Raw genomic sequence first — 24,815 nt, 5'->3', positions numbered from 1 at the left:
ACATACATATGTTATTTTAGTGTGGTATTTTAATTTTCCGATATTTCTTACATTGTATTGATGTTCTTTTTCAATTTGTTCGAACGATATCTTATGTTTAAAATTTTGAGTTTTGTTTGTATTTTCAATTATTTGTCTTTCTTTTGTAATTTCTGCAATATTTGAAAAATAATAATCTTTTATCCTAACTGAACAATTATTAAAATTAATTAAATAATTTCCATTTAACAAAATTTTTTCAAAGTTACAAGTTTGATTTACAGTCGTGTTTATTGCATTTTTAATTATAATTGTGTCTATATCTAACTGTATAATTTCAAAGTCTTTATTTTTTATCAATTGACAATTATTCTTTATTAAACAATGATGACTTAACTTTAAATCTTTTAAATGTTTATTCTCTTCAAATTTATAAGTTTTATTTTGGAATTCAAAAAATCTTTCCATATTAGATTCTATTTCATTATTTTCCTTATCTGGTATTGGTACAATAAATCTTAATTTTACTGTTATAAATTGTTTAGGTATTTTTATTCCAAACACAAGATAAGAGTTGTTAAGAAATGTTGTTCCAAACTGAATATATTTAAGTTTGTTATAATCTATTTCATATTTTCTTATTTCTCTACTTGTTAAAATACTTGGGTGTACAATCCCGTATTTTGCAGAAATTACGTTGTCTTGCAAATGCTCTATCTTATTCTTAATTAATTGTATATTAGTCAATTGTTCTAAGTATAAACTTTTATTATTTTCTTCCTCTAAAAATTTGTTTATAGAGTTTAATTCTTGTTCTATTTTCTTTCTATCATTCTTAATTACCATCTTTAAATGACTTAAAGTTATATTGAAATAATCATTAATTACAATCTGTTGATTATTATTTTCCTTAATTTCATTAATATTAAGAAGATGTTCTTGTATGTTCCGTCTGTCTTCATCGTCCATCGTCCCAAATAACCATTTGGTCATACTTCCTATACCGTTAATTAGTCCACGTCTTTTTCTATTTTGTTTGGGTATCAACGTCATTAATTTATTTCTGGCATCTAATAGTTCTAACTCAAGTAATTCTTTGTTTTCGATTTTCATTAGAATAATGTTATCTGTTATGTCATCTAAAATTGTTTCAATTTCGTGAAGATTGATTATATGTAAAATTATGTCCGATTCATTAACAATTTTCTGATTTCCCATGCAAATGTCCATATATCCTCTTTGTTCTGTCAGAAATTTTGTAGTAATTATCCCTCTAGTCTGTGGTATCCATATTAGTATCGTCAGTATTGTCCAAATCTGCAAATTTCAAAGGTCTTTTAATATTGCACGGATGTATTCGCTCCAGTTTTGTCTTTTTATATTTCGGTTGTTCCTTATGTCGGACGGCCTTATAATTTTTTATAAACCCTTCTTTTCTATTTTCCTTATAATCTTCTCTAGAGTTATTTATTTTATCTATTATTTTTCTTTTACTGTCCTCTAAATACTTTCTAACTTTATTTTCATCCATTTTTCCTTGTTGAACCTCTTTAGGAGTACATTTAATAGTTGAGTGATATCGTTCGTTGTAATTTCTAATTGATCTCTGAATTAATTGTTTCACCGGTATTTCCTTATTTGCTTTATACATTATCCTAAACTTTTCCGCAATTGTGTTGTGAAATCGTTCTATGTCGGCGTTTCCCGTGTGACTATTAGGTTTGGTCAGATGCAATTCTATATTTTCATTGTCTAAGAATTCCTTTAGTCTAGTGGCTTTAAATTCATTATCGGCTATTATTTTCCTTGGCTTCCCTACCTTTGTAAAATGATCATCTAATTGCTCCATTATTGTTAAATGATTTCTATCATTCAATGGATACGCTGCACCGAATTTAGAAAATTTATCAATTATTGTCAAAAAATGAAATCTTTTAATCACATATGTGTCAATATGTATTATTTCGTTTTTCGTCGACGGTGTTTCTGTGTATGAGAATTTCAATTTAATTGGATTTCTATCATATTTTATCTCCTGACAAACTTCACATTGATTTATAACTAATTGAATTAGTTCCATTAATCTTGGGTAATAAATTTTATTTTTTATTTGGTTATAGGTTTCCTGTATGCCCGAGTGCATACTTTCTTTTACATGATATAATGATATCTGTTTCACCGCCTCCACTTCTGTTTCTATATCTTGAGCCCTGATAGTGCATTTAATAAATTCCACTTGTTTCTCATTAGAGTACATTTCTATTAGTTTTTCCTGAACAGTATTATAGCTTCTCTCCGATACTTCCGAAAATATACCTATTTTTCCTTTGGTAATATACTTTCTAAATATTTCCCCCATTTCGTGAAAATCACTTTCCGCTATGAAAATTATCCTTTTATTATGTAAATGTTTTATTTCCTGAACTTTATCATTTGTAAGTATAATCTGTGTCCTGTACTTATTCACTATTTCTTCTTTTATAAAGAAATGATCTTGTAAATTTTCATCAGCTGAATGAATTGTAATCATTGATACATCATCATCATCCTCAATATTATTTATTATTCTCAATTCTGAATTATTCTCCGAATTTTGTACCTTATCTGAAATGGTATCATCTTCATTATCTTTCTCAATTCTACTTAGAAAATCTGCCACCTTGTTTTCCTTGCCTTTTATGTATTCTATATTAAAATCGTATTCTCCTAATTTCAAAAACCATCGCTGGTGCCTGGGTGACATGTCTTTCCCTCTATATTTTGTGTGTAAAAATCTGATGGGTTGGTGATCCGTAAGTATTTTAAATTTTCGACCATAGAGGTATGGTCTCAAATAATTAACGCTCCATAATATTGCTAGAAATTCTTTGTCCGTTGCCGAATAATTTCTTTCGTGATTGTTAAGCGTTCTTGATGCAAAACAAATTGGATGTCCCTCCTGTGACAGGACAGCACCGATTGCGTAATTCGACGCATCTGTAGTTAATGTAAATTGTCTTTCATAATTTGGGTATCTTAAAATTGGATGAGAGCTAATTAAAGATTTTAATTTTTCAAAAGCTTCTATGTATGTAGGGTCCCTTAAATTTATTTTTACACCTTTCTTTAAGTATTTTGTTATTGGCTGTGCGACTTTAGCATAATCTCTCACAAATTTTCTATAATATCCCGTTAACCCCAGGAAACTTTTGATTTGTTTTTCTGTTTTAGGTAAATCTAATTCTTGAATAACCTTAATTTTATTGGGGTTTGGTTTTAGTCCTTCCTTTGTCAGAATATGCCCCAAAAATTCTGTCTCTCTTTTCATGAAATTACATTTGTCGATTTGTATTTTTAAATTTGCCCGTTCCAATACCGTGAAAATGTCCGTTATGGCTTTAACGTGTTCCTTAAGAGAAGTACTAAAAATAAGTATATCGTCCAGATAAACTACACATGTTTTATTAATGAAATCTCTTAGTGTTTCATTCATTAATCGTTGGAATGTCGCTGGGGCATTTTTTAACCCAAACGGCATTCTTATGAATTCATATAATCCGTGAGGTGTCACAAAAGCTGTTTTCTCTCTGTCCTGTTCTCTTATTAGAATTTGATGGTATCCCTTGGCTAGATCCAAGGTAGTAAAATATTGTGCTCGTCCTAGTTTATCTAAAATTGAATCTATGTTCGGTAGTGGATATTTATCATCGATCGTCACTTCATTAAGCTTCCTATAATCTACCACTAATCTATATTTACGCTCTCCAGAATTATCTATTTTCTTGGGTACTACTATTAATGGGCTTGAATATCTTGAACAACTTTTCCTAATTATGCCCTGTTCCTCCATTTCCCTGATCTGTCGTCGTACTTCTTCTTCATGTTGTGGCGGATATCTGTATAATTTGGAATTTATCTGTTCATTTGTTGTCGTTCTTATTTCATGTTTTATTGTCATTGTACTTGTCAATTGGTCCCCTTCTTTAAAAAATATTTTGTCGAATCTTCTTAAAATTCTCGTAACTTCTAAATGCTCCTCTGCATTTAAATGATTCAACTGAATTCTGTCCAAGTCAACTTCCAGTTTTTCCAATGAACATATTTCCAAATCCTTATATGGATTAATTAAAAATTTTGTAATCTTGTTATTAAATGTTATGTGTCCGTCTATTAAATTTATCATCGTGTTAAAATGGTTTAGTAAATCAACTCCTATAATAAAATTGTACTTTCTTCCTTTTAACTCTTGCATTTTCCACTTAATTTTTGTATAATTTGGTAAGTTAAATTCCATAGGTGCGTCAGTTATAACTTCAAATTTAATTATGTCCTTCCTAGTTATGGTGCTAAATTCTATAGGTTGTTTTAGTAAAACTCGTTCAAAATCTTTTACCTTACTGTCAATCAGGCTTAAGTTTGCGCCTGTATCAATCAAAGCTTTATATTTCCTTTTATTAATCGTAATGGTTATGGTAGGTAAACAATCGGAGGTTGTTTCCGAAAAAAATTATTTTGTCTTTGGTCTTGTCCGTTATCCTGATGTAAATTTGGTTCAGAGTTTCCTACTACTCGATAATTATCTACTTCTATATTGTCTATTTCCATAGGTTCCTGCTGGTCTTGCCTAGGTTGATTCAAGCGATTTTGGCTGAAATTTGGCCTAGGGTTTCCTACCTGTTGCTGAAACCTTCTGAAATTTCCCGACATATTATTATAGTTACTTTGTTGGACTCTATACTGTCCTGAATGATTAAAATTTCCATTTTGATTCCTATTATTATAGTTATTATTATAACTGTTATTTTGTTGGACTCTATACTGTCCTGAATGATTAAAGTTTCTATTCCTATTATAGTTATCGTTATTATTATTATTATAGGTTTTATTATTATCATTATTATTTCGTTCTTGTCTAATATCCGACCTAAAATTATTTTGTCCTAACCAATTCCGTTGATTATATCCCTGGTTATTACTGTTAATCTGCGGATTAAAATTATTCCTATTTTGCGACCGATTTTGTCTAAATGTTACGTCGTCTTTAGTCCTAAACTTCCTATATTCTGGCCTAATGCATGTGTCTTCAAATCTCCTTCTTGTTAATATTTTTAATATATCATTAATGTTTCTTTCTTCGTAAATTTTGTCTAACAGTGTACCTTGTGTCATTTCCTTAACTGTATTTACTAAAAGACTGTCCACGTTTGATAAGTCAATATAGTGGTCATTTCGGTAATAAACTATTAACTCATCTGCCTTATATTTTAGATTCTGCAACTCTATTATTAATTCACTTACCGAATTTACTTTTAAGTTGGCTATCATCCTATATATATTGTGTGGTTCCACGTTCGGTCTATACCTTAGTTTTAAAGTCTCTTTGATTAGTTGCCAGTTGTCCGGTGTGGGTATGTTTATTATGACGTCTTTAGCTTGTCCCTGGATTATTTTATAGAATATTGTTCTTATGGCCTCCTTCTTAATATTTTCATCTTGTATAGTTGACAGCAAGTATTCAGTGCTACTAAAAAAGCTGTTCACCGTTACTTCTCCGGTGCCGGTGAAAATGGGTAGATGATTTATCGTTTTTAAAATGTTGTCTTTTGCATTATTTGATTGTGTATCATATAACACCGGGTTACGCTGTTGTTGTTGTAGTTCTTGTGTTTGCTGTTGCAATTCTAGATATGCTTGGCGTAACCGTTCCAATTGTTGATCCTTTCTGGCTAGTTCTTCTGCCACATTTACGGATGCGATGTGAGCTTGTTCCTCCATTCTTCTTCGTTTGTCGAAGACTTTTTGCCTTTGCGAATACACTTTTAAAAGAAAAAAAAAAGGATTGACTTCCTTTATCTAGTGGTGTCCACTTAACTTAAATGTTCACTGCACTATTGTTTATTTTAGTGGTGTTCAATTTTTTGAATTATTCACTGCACTATTGTTTATTTTAGTGGTGTTCAATTTTTTTGAATTATTCACTGCACTATTGTTTATTTTAGTGGTGTTTAATTTTTTGAATTATTCACTGCACTATTGTTTATTTTATAATCCTGGAGGGTCCCGTAGGATTCGCAGAATTTATTTAATTATTTATAATTTAGGTACGTTTCACTGGATCCTTTTTAATTCCTAAAGGATCCTACCGACTGCGCCAATTAGATAACCTGATTAATTATGTTTATTAAAAAAAAAAAAAAATTGTTTTCTTTTTTTTTTTCTTTCTTTTATTTATTTATTCGTCGACTTGCGACTAAGAGGATGGAACTAAGACTAACTTTTACATTTTTAATTTACTTATTCTACAGGTATTATTTGTTAATTAATTATTGCAGTGTTAGCATAAGTTTATTTTAAATGAAATTTGATTAACACACTTTTGTAAATAATTGTATACTCAGCTCCAGACAGTTTTAACTGGAAAAATAAAATAAAGTCAAACTAAAGAATGTCAAATTCACTTATGCTTACAGTGCAATAATTGTACACGTTTTATTGGCTAATTGTTTCCAAGAACTTATCAATTTTATCAGGGGTAGTATGATTATACGTAACTCGCACTCTCCCGTATGGAAATGTGTAAAGCTAAACAGATTTGTCACACATTCCTGATGCGAAGTTGTGATGCTGTTAATGTTGACGAACATTGGGATTTGGGCTACCACTAAAGGTATGCGTGGTGAAAGAACGTCTGATACTATGTTAGCGTTCAGCGATGTTCAAATACCATCAGATTCAAAATCTTAGACTAATTAACATTTTAGAAGCAGTTAGTGTCATTTTTGCCAAAATATGTACATGCATAGTTGACAAACGCTGTAACCAGGGCAGCAACGCTCGCACACGATTTTACAAGCATATGGTTCCATTTTCTGCGATCTGGGCACACATACAATTTCTACGTGTAAGGGTGCGTGTGTATCTCAAAAGGCACATAGCCATGTGACATTTATTAGTTTACTGCGCGAGTCTGCTTGATGATTGTAAATCACGATTTAAAGCTGAAGTCAGAATATAAAGTGGCGATGTGTATACTCGGGGGAGACAAGGTTCGGATAACCCGCACCAATTGATTTATGTTGACCATAATTGGTGTTAATTATGGAATACTAAAGATATGTAAACTTCTCTTAGTCTGTTGCCGTAAGAAATTTAAGTTCGTTCAAGGGCACACCGTGCTTCTCTGATTACTTTTAATTTGTGTATCCATTTCTCCGTATTTTTTACGCAAAATAGGAAAATGAAATTCTATTAAAATTGATTTTACTTATTTACAATAAATATAATATTATATGTGAGTGTGGAAAGATTGGCTTGTTTGATGAGGGTGTGTGGATAAATTTGATGACAATTTCATCATCGTGCCCATGATGCCTTAAACGATTTCTGAATAATAAAATATTTTTGTTAGGTGGAATGATGGATTTTAGATGTACCCGAAATTTCAGATAGAATGCGAAGCACAATCCACTCTCTTAGAGTCGAAACTTGTAAAAAGCAGGTATTTTTTTCCGAGGACACAAAATACAAATACTCGGGATCTTAAAAGTATATAAAATCGGCAACAAAATGTTTCTTACCCGTTTCTTAAATTATTCTAAAAGTTTACAATAATATTCTGAAGCTCAAATTAAATGCCAAACTTATGACTAAAACTCAAGAGCCAAATTGTCCATCAAAAGGAGATGCAAAAAAATAGCCAATGATAAAAAAATGCTTATTTATTAAGAAATAGCAAGCAAAAGTGCTGAACTTCCTCATTACAAAGTAATAAGTATCGTCGATACACAGTGTGCACTATAAAACAAACCTTAAACACACTTTTGAACAGAGTATTGTATTCTAGTGCTTTTGTTTGTAACACGAAGAAGGAAACGAGATAGACCCCAAGTTTCCCTTCTGTGACTACCATAGAATCTGAATAGGTTTCGATTATATGTGTTGAAAATCAGATCCGATATAGCTGTACATCTTATATATATGTTTTATTTTATCCGTTCGTATTTGGATGCGTAATGTAACAACTCAAAATGCATGTAAATATATTCCGTCGCATGAAGTAAGAATACGACAGAATTTAGCATACAACCAAATATATAGTATATACTACATCATCGCCTGAAAGTAAAATAAGTTATAGAAATTTATCGAATGCAACTCACAATCGGATGAAACTCCAAAAAATATTGATTTTCCTTATACATGCAGAGTGAGATAAAAAAACTGCAACAAAGTCAAAAGCCATCATTTTCCTTTTTTTTTTTAATTTTATTGAATGAAAGCAAAAAATGTCGGAAATAGCATCAAATTTTAGAATAAGTTTAGATTTGTTCGATTTGGACACCTTTGACACGAATTATGGCCTTCAAACGGCCAATGAAACCGTCACACGCTGCCCGAATGTTGCTCTGCAGTATCTTTGCCTATTCTCGGCAAATAAACACGACCATTTTGCTTGTTTACAAAATGCTGGACAACGAATGTTTTCTCATCAGAGAAAACCAAATTCGGAAGTTCACCGCTTTCAGCCAAGCGAAGCAACTCTTCAGCTCTTTTGAGTCTATTTTCTTTCTATTGCGGTGTAAGTTCTTTTTGGAATTTCAATGGCTTTACCTCGAGCTCATTTTTCAATAATTGAGGAATGGAATAATGCGATATGTTCAGCTCACGAGCCACTTTTTGGTCACGGCGAGGCGGGTTTCGATCAACTCGCTTCTTTACTTTTCGAACCATTTCTGCTGATGTTGCTGTTTTCTTCCGTCCACTTCCTTGACGTCGGGCTACGCTACCAGTATCACAGTAACGAGCGATGTTACGAATCACAAAAGATTTATTCACATTTAAATGCTGGAGTGCCCTTACGATATCCACTTGTGGTTTTCCAGCCAAATATAAAGAAATCACACTATCACGCTTGAATTCCATTACAAATAACATTTTTCTGGAAAATTCTCACCAAAATGCTTTCGTACTCTTGTAAACAATATAATGAGCTGTCACAGGAATAATTTTAACAGCTGTCGGACGAGAAATGACAGCCGTCTGAAGTTGGTTGCAGTTTTTTCATCTCACCTTGTAAATGTTTACTTTATTACAGGTTGTTTTACTAAATATGAATAGAGGTGTCTAGTATCATAAAGTCGTTCCCACCCTGCTTTTGTCCGTTCTTACCAGTTTTGTTTTGAGATATTCTCGAACTGAAACCTATGAAAAGCTTGTCGACATTTGTAAGAAATATCATAATCGACACTTGTATAGAATACCACGGTTTCAAGTACAGACAAGAATTGTTAATTTTCGGATCGATAAAAGTTATTAAATCGACCTACTGCTTTGGTCTTTGTTTTATCGATTATGTTTGACATTAAATATCGCGTACGTGGGGCATCTGGGTTGCCCTTTACATGATAAAAGTGCAGCATACCCAAAGCTAGTCACGGCTTTCAAAAACGTCTACCCTAGCTTGAGCCCTTTGCAGGGACCTCTACCAATGGTACGAAATTAAGTAAGTCTTACTTCTACTTTTTAATACCAGTAGTACAATATTTCGTACATCTTGACGCTTGTAATACTCTTTCGCCTATTTACTTATTTTTTATAGGGTGGTAAATTCTCACAAATATATCTTAAAACGGTAGGTTAAATTCTCACAGAAATAACGTGAAGAATATATGATATAATCTATTCCAGACCATCTGACTGCAGAACGTACATTGAAGTTTTACAAATTATATTACCAAAACATTCATTGTAAATCGATTAAAACCCTTTGGAACGGATAGATAAGTTGTAAGGGTCTTAGTTTTAAAACTATTCAAATCGGCATTCGAACAGTTAGTTTAAAATTCTAAATTTTCGCATCACTATAATTTCCATCATGCCACTCGAATTTAAGTTGTTTTTAGTGTCCGATTTTATTGTGGTATATATGAGAAGGCCTACCTAATGACAATTTCATTGAGTGGGTGTTGTCCATTCATATGTTTCCGAACACAATAATTTCATTTGGTGTTTGACAGTTTTTGTTGGACGTATTCGCTCACAGAAGACGACGACGACAATGATGACAATGACATTGACAACGTTAAGGATGGTAATGCTGATGAGTTTGTGCTTGTGTGTTGGTGTTGTTGCCGTGTATTTTCGTTTCCCAACGTTGTTGTTGTTGTATTATATTTAATTCCATAAAATAAAATGTCACAAAATTCATTCAAATGTCAATCACAGTCATACTTTCGGGTGTCCCATTCAAACGAATGATTCATTAAGACAGGGTCCAGCTGAAAATAAGGTATTTGGAGTGTATAAAAGAGGTGGGTGCCGATGTGTTTGCTTCAAAATAAAGTTCAAAAGTCTCATGCAAAATTTAAGTACGTAAGTAAACTTATATAAATGACAAAATTGTTGGCAATTTTGCAAGCATGTCATGAAATTTTGAATTGGTCAAATTATGATTTATAATTTAACATAAATCATATTTTTGGTGTCTGGGTTGTTGCTTGAGACTCCTATCTCTTTGTTGATCGAGATAAATGTGAATAGGTTTGTCTTTTCCCACATTGGCAGCAGGTGGTGCTCGTGGTGATGGCAGTGGTTGCAGCCTCAGTTGTTGGTGGTGACGCTGTCGTTGCTGTTGCCTGTAATCATTTGCAGCAATTATTAAAATCTCTTGTCTATTGATTTTCCATATATTGATCAGCAATCATTATTGTGTGTTAACATTTATTAGTGTCAAATTGTAATAAATGTTCAACAAAATGTTGAAATTTGTTGCAAATTTTCAACGCCTTCACATAATGCGAAACTACACTGCAAAAATACCTAGAAACTTATTTGATAAATTATTGTCATATTTTAAATTTTCAAATGCTTTTTATGTTTATTTATCGATTTTGTAAAAAGCTTAATCAAAAACAAGCAACAACTTTTTCTTCTGTGTATTTTTCCGATAGTTTTCAAGTTGCATGGCGAAGGCAAAAAAGTCATTGTACATTTGGCTTGTTGTCATTGTTGTAAAAATTGTCTAAAGTAATTGGAGATTTAGAGAGATTAAAAATTGCCATGGTACTTGCAAATAATCGATTTGGCAATTTTTTTAAATATATTTTCAAGCAATTGCATGAAAAAGTTGAATTGTGTCATAAAAATGTCGGACATGAAGCTGGAAATTGGGTGGGAAAATGTTTTCTCAAAAACTAAAGAAAACTTTGTGGTCAGTGTTAATTGACTTCTGTGGTAAAGTCGAAGAAAACTGAGACGATTAAAAATGGTGCCCTGTCAAAATGATATTGAATAACGATTAATAATTGTGTCAACACTTTTGTGTAGAGAACTTTGACTGTGTTCCGATTTTAGCGGGCGGTAACTTAATAATCCAAGGCATTCTCTAAGTGTTTACGTAATATTCCAAAATATATTGATATTCATAATTGGAGCTTTTAATTTTGATTGTGGGAAATTTAAAATAAGAATACCAGTATTAAGCCAGCAGAACAACATTTCAAAAGGCCCTACAATGTGTCTAACTATGACTGCTTTCGTCATCTGTTTATATGAGCTAGAAAGGCCAATACTAAAACCGAAATCAAAACAAGGCAAAAGGAATATGATTACCAGGACCCTCAATGCTTATATTTGGTTTTTTAACAGTACCATTTAGACTTAGTCGACGGGTGGACTCTTAACGTTTCTTCGATGAAAGAATTTACTAGAGCACCAGGATCCCAAAATTTATCCGCTTTACGGGACCTCTTCCCAAGCTTCGAACGATAAGACGAATTTTGAAAACCAAAATTTGTAAGGCTAAAGTAAATTAAGTGCCTTTATTAAACTTCAAAGCACCATCTTAAATAAAGGCACTTGGAAAAAAATTAATATAAATGACAATTGATATTTAAAACTCAACATGGAGCTTTAGGAATTTCGCTTTATAGGATATCATATAATAGCAACTGCTGTTACTAATACGTTAAATGATTAATTTGTATCGATATTTCACAATTCGTGAAATTATGTGTTTTGAAAATAATAAAAAAAGCTTTATGTAAGACCGTGTCGAAATTTTCACACCCTTTAGGCAAAAATGGGCCACTTTTTAAACTGCAAATGCCAGCGAAATCGGTTGGAGAATGTATATAAAGTCTTCAAAACATCAAAATATTGAATATCCGTTTGTAGGAAAATGAAAATGTGGTTATAAAAAGACAATGGCCTGTCAAAAGAGATTGAAACCATGATAATCTCTAAATGCGGAATTTTGAACAGATACTTTCAAAATGTTTTTAAAAGCCTCACAATAAAAATATTGGAAGGTTCTGCTATATGAATGTCATCGGAAAACGGAGACTCATGTAGACAATAACCATCTTCAGTGGATGGTATTTATTGCAAAACAACCTAATTTGAAATATTTTCGTACAAAAATGGTGTAAAAATCATAAATAAACCTAAAACATGGAGTCACATATATTATATAGGAGATATACCATAGATTCACATTGAAATATTCTCCATTCTGTATTTTCCCAAAAAAAAAAAAAAAATAAATAAATAAATAAATAAAAGTATAAATTGAGATTTTGACTTTGCCTTAAAACGAGTATAATTAGTAAAAAATAATAAAAAGTAAAAAACAATTTTCACTTGCTGTACATAAATTACAAATGTATTTTACCTACTTATATGGAGATTTTTGCACAAACTCACACAAAGTACGGCTTTAGCCTTAATTGTCTCTTTTATGTAAAGAAATCCCTAGGTTTAAGGCAATATTTCGAGTTTTGACATCTGTTTGGACCCATAATAGAATTTTATGATACAATTTCCAACCAAACCTTTTTCGTATTTTTATCTGCAATACCTCCAAAGACACTATACAGCAAGAAATCCAAGAAATTTTAATCCATGCATTTTCACAATTGTTCAACAGGGAGGATCTTGCTCCCTCTACTTATGTTACTTACATATTCAAAACCGCGATACACTTGTATTCTCCTTTCATAATAGTATGGAGGGTACAACATTGAGTTTGTCATACCGTTTGTAACACCTCGAAATATAAATTTTAGACCCAACAAAGTATTTATATTCTTGATCCGCATAAAATTCTATGTCGGTTTTTCTTTGTCAGATGTTTGTCCGTCTCTCTGTCTGTCCGTCCGTGAAAATCACTCTAGCTTCCGAACGAAATGAAGTAGGTTGATAAAATTTTACTCAGATGTGCGTTAGGTCTGCAGGAATTTGGAATTGAAAATGGGCTATATCGCTCCACGTTTTGGTTGTAACAAGATTTTTTTTTGGAAATGTTAGTCAAAATATTAACCTCAATTTGCTGTAAATTGGCAGCAATTGTCCCCATTATGTAAGAAACATATTTGCATAGAACTGTCTATATAGGTCTAAGTTTTAGTAGTTCCCATGTAACTCTACCTCCACACATTCGGTATTTTGATGATTTGTGCCTCACGTTTAGTACTTTTAGTACCTATTTCCAAAACCAACTCCATGTCTTAACCCTACCTTACAAAAAGTGACCCTTATACCAAATTTCAGATTGTCAACTCTATCCCTTTAAAATATACCTATTAAGCATTATTTTGAACTTTTTGTACTTCTTTTGCCCGTGTTTCCCAAACTACCTCCAAATCTCAACTATATGCACTAACCGTGACTCCAGCATTAAAATTACAAAGTTCCACCTCCTTCTTTTCAGCCAAACCCAAATTTAGTACCATTTAGTACAGTGTTTACACTTAGCACAAAATTCCAAAATTGCGTCGGTATATCAACCCATCTTTCCAAGTGTCAAGAGTTAAGTCAAGTTAATAAAAAAAAACATAATAGCAAATAGTACCAAATTTAGTGCTGTTTAGTGCATTTACTATACTTATAGTTTCAAAAAAACTTTGGTGTTTCTATCCTACACCCCATCATCGAACCTCATTCAAAATTGCAAAATTCTATCTCAATATGTTTGAGCAATGCAATGAGTTCAAGTATTAGTACCTTTTAGTACATTCAGTACCCTTCTAGTTCGATTATCCAAAACCCCAACCTTATCACTACCCCCTACACCCAGCCATTAATTTGCATGCAAAATTTCGACATTATAGCTTCAGCCGTTTTGCCTGTGTTGATGTATCAGTCAGTCACTCATCACTCTACTTTTTTATATATTTATATAAATAGATGTAAAAGATGATCATTTAACAAGTTAAAAAGCAGTAAGTTCGGCCGGGCCGAACTTTGAATACCCTCCACCGTTTGGAACGAATTTGGAAATTAAAAAAAAAATAAAATCCTTAAAAAATTCTGTTAAATTTTAAAATACCGAATATTGCCGTTATATTGGAGTCTATACGACGGGGACCTACATAGGCATTGTTTGCCATTAGCCATTACCATATTCAAATTCGAAACTTTAAATAAACGGTGAATAATGTACCTAAAATCATCAAAATATCGTATATAGGTAGGTACCATTATATCGGAGCTGTGCGAAGACCTGGACCAGCATAGACAATTTTCTGTCATAGGCTGTAGTATCCATTACGAATTTCAAATATCAAATTTGAAACAATTCCGGTGAATAATGTCGCTAAAATCATCAAAATACCAAATATCGGGAGGTACCGTTATATAGGGGCTATATGAAAAGGTGGACCTAAATGGCCCATTTACGAACTTAACCTGCCTACTGGAAAAATAAACACGTGTGCAAAATTTTATCCTTCTATCTCAGTTCGCTCGAAAGATAGCGTGATTAAAACAGACAGATGGACAGACAGACGGACAGACAGACAGACAGACAGACGGACAGACAGACGAACATGGCTAAATCGACATAGAATTTTACTCTGATCAAGAATATATATACTTTGTTGGGTCTGACATGAGTATTTCGAGGAGTTACAAACGGAATGCAGTATGGTGCATTCGAAAAAGAAAAATTCAAATTGCATTCGAAAAATTTCTTCACTTACATATTTAAAGTAACCTCGGATTGCATTCATTAAAAAATGTAGAAAAACTAGAGAAGTCCAACTTATCCCATACTAAAAACATGTTCATGGCAGTTATCTTAAAGCGGAGTATATGTATGTGACCTCACACAACCAAGGGTGATGGAAAGCAAAAAAGAAAAATAATTTTCAGCTTGAACTATATATACCATATCAACTCTGCATTCATACTATAATCAGACATTCATCTGTGTTAAAGAACAACACAAACAAACCTTGCTACAACATTAACAAAGCATCATCATCATCATCGTAGTCGTCATCATCATAATAAGGCTGTCAACTTGTGATGACATTGTCAACTGACTTGTCAAAAATTCACATCAAATGCAGATATTCACTCACATACACGCACCCATTTACACAACCACACACCCACCCACTCATTCGTAATGGCACAACGCAATGTTAGACGGGGTGGGAGAGAATACTGTTTTCATTGTGCGTGTTTTGCTGTTTGTTTTGTTTTCTTTTCCGTTGTCTGCCATAAAAAAAGAACTAAGTAATATCAAAGGTCGTCGAGGTTGGATATACATAAATCCGAGCATTGTTGATGTGGTTATGAAGGATTAAGTCTAGTTTATAGTGTGTGTGCGTAAAACATAGTGGCATCTAAGGGGGATGTGTCCCTCACACATCCTTTAGCTTTTACACATATAAATAATTCGGAACGAATTGCATACATTTAATTTGAATCAAAAATATATTTCACAGCCAAAACCGCAACCTTAAGACTAATGCGCTTCTTGTCTGTATATTACTGAAGGGTGGAGCAATGTTTTCATCACCACTTTTCCTATACATATGTTTTGCTAATTAAGTGATTACTAATAATAATTGTCTCCATTAGCAAGTTTTTTTCTATGCCTTTTTCTTCCAATCGATACATTTTTGTTAAGAAACCTACAAACATTCATCAAAACCCGACTCTCAGCGCTTCTGAAACAAATATAAAAAAAGAAATCTCGCAACGAAATATGGTGTTCATAGAAGTGAATGGATCCCAATCAAATAGCTTATGTATACATTTTCATGGCAGTCTCAGCAGAGCTAAAATATTTGTACAGTAGATACCTATAGAAATGTATGAGAAATATAATTTTCCGCCAAAGTTCACTCAAATCAGAGAAAACAGGTTTGTTGGGAAACATCCCAAAGACGATAGCCATCTAAATGTTTCTGATGAAAAACGGAATACAAAACTTTGAAAAATGACTATCAATCGATCACAAGTATTAAATACATTTATTAATACGTATTAAGTAAAAGTTTTGCTAAAAACGCCTTTACCATTATTGAGCGAGGCGTATCTGAAAGAGAAAAAAATCATCACCAGCTTCCACAATGCCAGCACTCGCAGCAGCAATGCCAACTAAACGTTGTGTTACGTTCTTCCGTTGCGAAGAATTGTAACACTACATATACAAAACTTAGGCTATTTATAATATAATTTTGTATATTAGAGTATAACGAAGTTATAATTATTACCAAATAAAATATAAATATTAAAAGGCAAAAATATCTTAATCAAAGCTCGAGAGAGTTATCTATATGTGAGGAATAAAAAATAGTGCAAAATCCCATGCAGTTCAAAATGTGGCTAGGATATACATATAATTAAGGATTATACATTTATTCACGGACCTTTCAAATGTCAAGCATATCGCAAATAATGTGTATGGGAACAGCAAAACACCAAATAATGAATGTTGCCTACGCGCGCATAATAACTCAATACCAAATAATGAGTTTATTGAGTACATTTTGGCGACAATAACCTCATTTTAACACGGAAATGTCATATGAAGTAAGCACTCATCAAATTTTGTACCGAATATCATTCATATGGAGTGCACATAACGGATTTGGAGGAAATAAATATATAATCCATAGATATATCTTAACCAAATTTTAAACACCTGCTCCTAAGCTAAATTAAATCGTATGTGCCTAAATTTATGGTATTTGGTCCAACATTGCACATTTGATGCGCCATAGACTTGCAATCGAACGGAGGAAAATTTGGAGTCATATCTAAATTTTAACCAATTTCAAGATGGTTTGTCCATTGTCAAACAAATATTTTTTCACGGAATTGTAGAAAATCTGCGGCAGAACATTGTTTGCATGGAACTACATTTTATTATAATCCCCATGTTACCGTACCGCCAGACATATGGTATTTACTATTTAAAGCACATTTTCTAATGCTTTTGTTTAAAATTTGACACTAAGGGTTCGTAATGGGTACTAGCTCCAGCCACAGATCGTTGTATATATAGGTCCACGCAATAGTTTGTTCTTTTGTATGTGTAAGTTTTCATATAGCGCCCATATACCGGTACCCCCCGATGTTTAGTATTTTCATGATTTCAACCAAATTTTTCAAAGAAATTGTTTCAAATTTGGTATTTAGATATCGTAACGGATTTTACTTTAAGTGGCAGAACATAGTCTATATAGACCTATATCTTACACATTTCAACAAAAAAATATCACATATCCTATGTAAACTGAAGGAAGTAACCAATATAGTCCAAACCTGGCACGTCGCAATATTTATATCGTATTTATTTATGTCCGATACGAAATGGACAATATTGGTGCATCTCTTCGGAACCTATTCCCTATAGAGTGAACTGTTTGAATAATCATAACAGAAGTCAAAATATATTTAAATAATAGAACATTGGCAGAGGGTATACATCTTTCGGCAAAACCGACTGATACTTTTTAATTTGTTATATTATTCAAGTTTTTAATTTTTCAGAAAGAGTAATAGGAATAGTACTAATAGTAATAGGATATTTAACTTTTACACCAAAAGCCTTCAATATTCTTAATTTTGAAATTTACGGAGAAGGATATTAGTAAAACATTGCGCAATTTTTCTGTATAACGTAAACCCTAGAAACCAATATCAAATTTCAGCTCCATCCCTTCACATTCTAAATTCAGTTATATTTAGTACGCATATCCTAAACTATCTACATCCCTCCAACCTATTCACCAACAGTCTTTTCAAATTAGTACCACTTAGTTATTTTCGAAAAATTTTAATATACATTTCCAAAACCAACTCCATATCACATCCCCAGATACCAACAGTGACCTTAATTCAAATTTCATTTCCATTTAGTACAAATATAGCACGTATATCCAAAACCAGTTCCTCTCTCAAGCACAGACACCTACAGTGACATATTTTCTTTCACCCATGGCCAAATTTTGTACTATTTAGTACTTTTCGTAAAATTATAGTACACAGTTCCAAAACCACCTCCATATCTAAATTCCAGATACTAACATAGATCTCGATATAAGATTTGAGGATTCCATCTCTATCCATTCATGCAACGTTTAATTAAGTACTATTTAGTACTTTTCATACATTTCCAAACCACCGCCAAATCTCAAACACAGATACCATCTGTAATCTAATTATTGAATTTCAGAATTGTATCTTTATCCCCTTACCCAATTCCAAGTATGATACCATTCAGTACTTTTCATACTATTATAGTACACATTTTCAAATATACTGTTTAGTACTTTTGGTGCACTTATAGTATGCATTTCCAAAACCACCTCTTAATCACAATCCCAAACAAAACTTTAAAATTTTGTTCAAAAGTTAGTACCGTATAGCACAGTTCGCACACTTAGTACCCATTTCAAAAACCCCATTCCTTTTTTCCAACCTTGATTCTGATACCAAATTTCAATTTTTTAGCTCTATCCGTTAACATAAAATCAAATTGTACCATTTTAGAACTTTTCGTAACCCTAAACTTCGAATTTCAAAAACCTCGAATTTCCAAACCCTCGACCTCGTGCAAAATTTCAAGATTCTAGCTTCAGCCGAAAAAAAAAGACAAATTTATCGTACTTCAATTTTTAAGACACAAATCTGGACGCCAGTTAATTACAAATCTGAATTATGAAAAAAATGTTAATTTCGTTACATGCTAATAAACGTTTATTTTCCTAAAGATATGTGATTAGTTATTGGCATGGGAATGTATGGGTGAACAAGTGCAAGAAAGTGAAATCAAGTGTACGGATGCAAGTGTGTGGCAACATCAGCAGCTTGATTGTGAGCGTGCTCATATCTGAAAACTGAAAAACTTCACAAGTCACATATGTTTGAGACGCAGATAAATATGCGAAACGTGCATGATTCGAGCATAAAATCTAATCAATTCCAATTAGGACTTTTCTCTGATGTATTCGTATAAATTATTATTTATCACTTGCTTATTTATTATTTTTTTCTACTACATGGCCAATACACATTTTCGCCTCACACTCATTTACCCAGTCTACCTCAATATCTTCATCGTCATCGTCTATAGCCATGGTACTTAGTGTTTGGGTGGTTGGTTGGTTGGTCACTCATTTGTTCGCATTATTCATATCTGACGAACTAAGGGTAGACAAAATAGTTTAACTTGCAGTGGCATGTTAAAGATGATAATGATGTTACTGATGTTTTCAATATTGGCATCATAATTTCTCAGTCGTTGGAAAAAAAATTACGAAGGCGTTGGCCAAGTTCTGCAATAATGTGAATAATTGCTTCTAACACTGTTAATTCTTGGAAATTTATATACATTATTAGTTTGTTTTTTGTTCAGTGTCAGTATTTGGAACACCACTCTATCGAGTATTTTACATGACAAATGGGGGTTATTCATAATATAATATAATATTTGCAACATTTAATGTAATTAGTTCGACTGGACCACAGATGTTAAATAAAGGAATATAAATATATTGATTTATTTCTAAATCATATGTTGTCCCACAAACTGAAAAGTTTTTACATGTCTAAAATTTACAGAGAATGTTCTTCTGGAAGTTTTCAGATTAGACCGTATTAACTTGAAATATTCCGTCAACTTGAAATATTCCTTATATATTCCATAAAGAACATGTATTCAAGATCAGCATAATATTCCAAGTCGATTTTTATCTTAATCTAACTCTGCTTCAACTCCTATATCAAACGCCATAATCATTCTGGTATGTCTTTGTTCTGCTGCTACACTGTGTATTAACCCAGTATTTCTATTTGTATTTCTAAAAGTATGGGTTGCGACCACCAGTGGTAACCTTTTTTTGGCTACACACAACGTAAAGCGCAAATACTACATCTGTGTTTTTAAAATCGCCGCCCTAACATCAACAAGTTAAAAAGCAGTAAGATCGGCCGGGCCAAACTTTGAATACCATTTGGAACGAATTTGGAAATTTTCAAAAATCTTAAAAATACCGAATATAGCCGTTATATTGAGGTCTATACGAAGTGGACATAGGCATTGTTTGTTGTAAGCATCCATTACGAACTTCAAATACGACATCTTAAACAATTTCGGTGAGTATTGTACCTAAAATCGTCAAAATACCGAATATAGGGACGTACTGTTAAATGGGGCCTATACGAAGACCTTGACCTTCCTTAAATATTTTGTGTCACAGACTGTAGTTCACATTACGAACACTAAATACGTAATTAATTTTACTAACTTAACCTGCATACTGGCAAAATAAACATGTGTGCAAAATTTTAGCCTTTTGTCTCAATTCGTTCGAAAGATAGCGTGATTACAACAGACAGACAGATAGACAGACGGACATCGCTAAATCGACTTAGAATTTTACGCTGATCAAGAATATATATATACTTTGTTGGGTCTGACATGAGTATTTCGAGGAGTTACAAACGGAATGACAAAGTTAATATACCCTCTCTAGAATGGTGGAGGGTATAAAAACATAAAACTGAAGTTTTGAATGAGCAATGCTATCCAGGTTATTTATAAGTAGCTGATTATATTAAAGGATAAAAAATTCGTGCATAATTTGACATATTTCAAAGTTATAAGAACATAGCTTGTATCTGTAAGATTCAACGTATCCTGAGATTTTTGCAGTTCACAACAATATTTGAGCTTTCATTAAAGAGCTATTTCTGTGAGATAGTTGTGTTGAGAACGGTAAATATGATTGTTTTGAAACCCTTGAAACTTTAATTGTAGAAACTCAAGTGAAGCCTTAGATAAAGGTACAACGTGCAACGGCCGCTCATTTTTGTTTGTGAAGAGATAACATTCTCGCAAAATTAGCAAACTTATTTGCAAGTATCCAAATATATTGAAGGACGAAGAAAAAAATTAAATCGCAAACAGAAAACGAAATTCAGGACTCTTTGATGAAGGACTTGGGAAGTTGACGGACTTTGCTCCTTTACTATCTCATACGTATGTGGGACCGAATTTCGGCGATGGGCAATGCTAAAAGTGAAGTTAAATCTGTAATGACAAAAAATATAAAAGAAATATAGCATTTTCAGATTAAATGAAACCTTTTGCAATTCAAATGAAACTTTTTGCAGTGGAAATGAAACCTTTTGCAGTGGAATTGAAACCTTTTGCAGTGGAAATGAAACCTTTTGCAGTGGAAATGAAACCTTTTGCAGCGGAAATGAAACCTTTTGCAACCGAAATGAAACCATTTGCAACCGAAATGAAACTTTTTGCAAATCAAATTAAACTTTTTAATTTATAGAAGGAAAAATAACAAAACATTTTTATTTTTAGTAGTTTTTAAATTAAATCAATTAATTATAACTAATATATTGACAAAGAGGATTTTTATTGATTATAAATATCTACATTTATTTATATTATTTCTTACATTTTCAATTATTGTAATAACAAATGGTTCTTTATTGATTTGATATAAAATGCTTCCATATTATTAAATTCCAAATGCTTAACGCTAAAAAGAGAAATTTAAACAAATTTTGGCCATACCATACCTATGCCAGGACTGAAATGTGAAATTAAGCTTTACCACAATTTTTTATAGTTATAGTCTACTATTAATCTTACCTAATAAAGGATTCCCGCTTCGCAGCTTTATTGATTATGGAGATAGAGCAGTCGATATTTCAATAGACAGACAAGTGGAAATCATTAAATCAACTATGATCATGATTGCATATACTGTATGACAAATAACCGAATGACAAATTTAATATATCCTCCTTTCCATGGAGGAGATTATAAAAGATACCTAATTCGGGTCGTTAAAAAAATACCTTGAAAAACTTTTTTCAATCTTTCTGCATCTACACTTGTGTTTTATGGAAGCTTTAAGAAAAAATTTTATTAAAACATAAATATTAATAATCAATAAAAATTCCTCTTTAACTATATATTAGTTATAATTAGTTGATTTAATATTAAACCTACTAAAAATAAAAATATTTTGTTATTTTTCCTTCTTAAAATCTAAAAGTTTCATTTGATTTGCAAAAAGTTTCATTTCGGTTGCATATGGTTTCATTTCGGTTACAAAAGGTTTCATTCCCGCTGCAAAAGGTTTCATTTCCACTGCAAAAGGTTTCATTTCCACTGCAAAAGGTTTCAATTCCACTGCAAAAGGTTTCATTCCCGCTGCAAAAAGTTTCATTTGAATTGCAAAAGGGTTCATTTAATCTGAAAATGCTATACATCCCTACCATTGAAATGAATAGTTCGAAAGCAATTTCATTGATGGTGAAAACTGGTATTAGCAGTTTTTTAATGATTTTTTTTTAAATGGCCAAGAGGTAGGTCGCAAATGTTTAAGATTTCGTTAGATAGATCCTGTAAACTGTGCTCATAGTGTACTGATCTAGGGACTATCGATTATATCTCTGTCCAGCAAAACATGCCAAAAGTAAAACATCCGTATCCAATTTGCTCCTTCGGAAAGAACAGAAATTTCATATTCAAAAATTTTGCATGCATATATGTACAGTTAAAATAGAATAATTAGTTTCCTTTCGATTACGATTCTCCCGATTCGATCAACCGCCACGCCTGACTTATTACCAGGATGAGTATCGTATACCAAATATATATAATTTGATATTTTGGGAGAAACTTCAAATATCAAATTCCAATTTTTTTCGTTAAAAAATGTGTGTGATAACGAGGGTGCACTGTTATATGAGGGTCATACCAAAGAGTCTGTTGATATATGTTGTTGATATATCACTCGTGATTCAACAGACGGGCGAACATTGTAAAACCGGATTATATAATTTATGCTCCGTCCATGTATTCTTGTGAACAAAATGCAGGTCGCATTTATTATACTACTGAGATGAAATTTTCCAAACAATATTTGTTTGGCCCAAGGACAAAGCCCATTGAAATAGGTGATAATCGGATTAGAATTAGATATAGCTCCCATATATATCTTTAACCAATTTGGGGTTAATTGTGCACTAAATGGCCAATATTAGTCCAAACGACGTGAATTTGGCACATCCGATTGATTTCAGTCTAAAAGCAAGTTCATTAAATTTGTTGAAAATCAGTTTAGATATAGCTATAGCTCCCATATATATGTTTCACCCGATTTGATGTTTATGTTCATCACATTTGTGATATGCATTCGACAACAATGATATTTAGTACCAAATATAAGCTACAGGTCAGAAATACATGTGCCAAATTGTATCAAGATCGGTTGAGATTTGGATATAGCTCCCATATATATATTCAACAGATTTCAGGTTAATGTGTACCAAATGGTCTATATACGTCCAAGGGTCATGAATTCTGGCACATCAGATCGAATTCAGTCTAGAAGCAAGTAAAAATCGGTTCGTATATAGCAATAGCTTCCATATATATTTTTCATCCGATTTGGTGTTTATGTCCCTCACATTCGCAATATACATTCGACAAAAAATATTTGGTACTAGATATCAGATACAGCCCAGAAATACCTCTGCCCAATTTCATCGAGATCGAATCAGATTTAGATATAGATCACATATATATCTTCAACCGAATGATTAATATCAGTCCGAAAGTCCTGAATTTTGGTACATACGACCGACTTCAGTCTAGAAGCAAGTGCATCAAATTCGTCCCTCACATTCGTAATATGCATTCGACAACAATGATATTTGGTACCAGATATCAGACACAACCCAGAAATACCTCTGTCAAATGACCAATATCAGTCCAAAAGCCTTGAATTTTGGTACATCCGACCGACTTCAGTCTAGAAGCTAGTATGTCAAATTTGGTGAAAATTGTTTCAGATATAGCTATAGCTACCATATATATGTTTCATCCGATTTCGAGATTAAGTCCCTCACATTCGTAATATGCATTCGACAACAATGATATTTGTTACCAGATATCAGATGTAGCCCAGAAATTCCTCTGCCAAATTGTATCAAGATCGGTTCAGATTTTAATATAGCTCCCATAAATATCTTCAATAGATTTCTGGCTTATTGCGCACCAAATGGCCAATACCTTGGATTTGTATAAAAATTGGTATTTGTAGTTCGTAATGGGTTCTAGCTCCGGTGGTAGAACATTGTGTATATAGGTTAACTTTTTCCTATAGCATGGATATAACGGTACCTTCGGATATTTGGATTTTGGTTTAAGCTATACTGTCAAATGTGTATAATTTGGCATTTGTTGTTTACAATGGGTTTTACAACCGTTGTCAACAAATATTCGTATTGGTCCACGGTTTCCACATAATGTTACCCACCAATATTCAATGTTTTAATGATCCAGAGCATTTCAAATTTGGTGTTTGAGAGTCGCAACAGATAAGAATACTTGTAGTACAAAACTGTTTATATAGGTTCACGTTTTGATATGGCACAGTATACCTACTCTATTGTATTTTGAAAACTTTAACAATATGCTCTAATCTATCTCACTGGTATTTGCAGTTTAAAGTAGAACACGTTTGAATCCAAATACTTTTATATAAAAATGTTTTCTTTAGTTAATGGCTCGGCCGTACTTA

General features: G+C 32.5%; 1 protein-coding gene across 1 annotated transcript; it reads right to left on the bottom strand.

The window, feature by feature from the left end:
- Positions 1-4,396: 4,396 nt before the first annotated feature.
- Positions 4,397-6,412, bottom strand: LOC131804854 (GATA zinc finger domain-containing protein 4-like). The gene is made up of 2 exons (XM_059128103.1): positions 6,333-6,412; positions 4,397-5,774 (listed from the first exon to the last, which is right to left on the bottom strand). Coding segments are annotated over exons 1-2 (1,350 nt in total). The 5' UTR covers positions 6,334-6,412; the 3' UTR covers positions 4,397-4,425.
- Positions 6,413-24,815: the final 18,403 nt, after the last annotated feature.

The sequence above is a fragment of the Musca domestica genome, unplaced genomic scaffold (genome assembly GCF_030504385.1).
Source record: "Musca domestica strain aabys unplaced genomic scaffold, Musca_domestica.polishedcontigs.V.1.1 5, whole genome shotgun sequence".
Taxonomy (NCBI): domain Eukaryota; kingdom Metazoa; phylum Arthropoda; class Insecta; order Diptera; family Muscidae; genus Musca; species Musca domestica.
The sequence above is the reverse complement of the archived record's forward strand: the minus strand, read 5'-3'. Positions and strand labels throughout refer to the sequence as shown.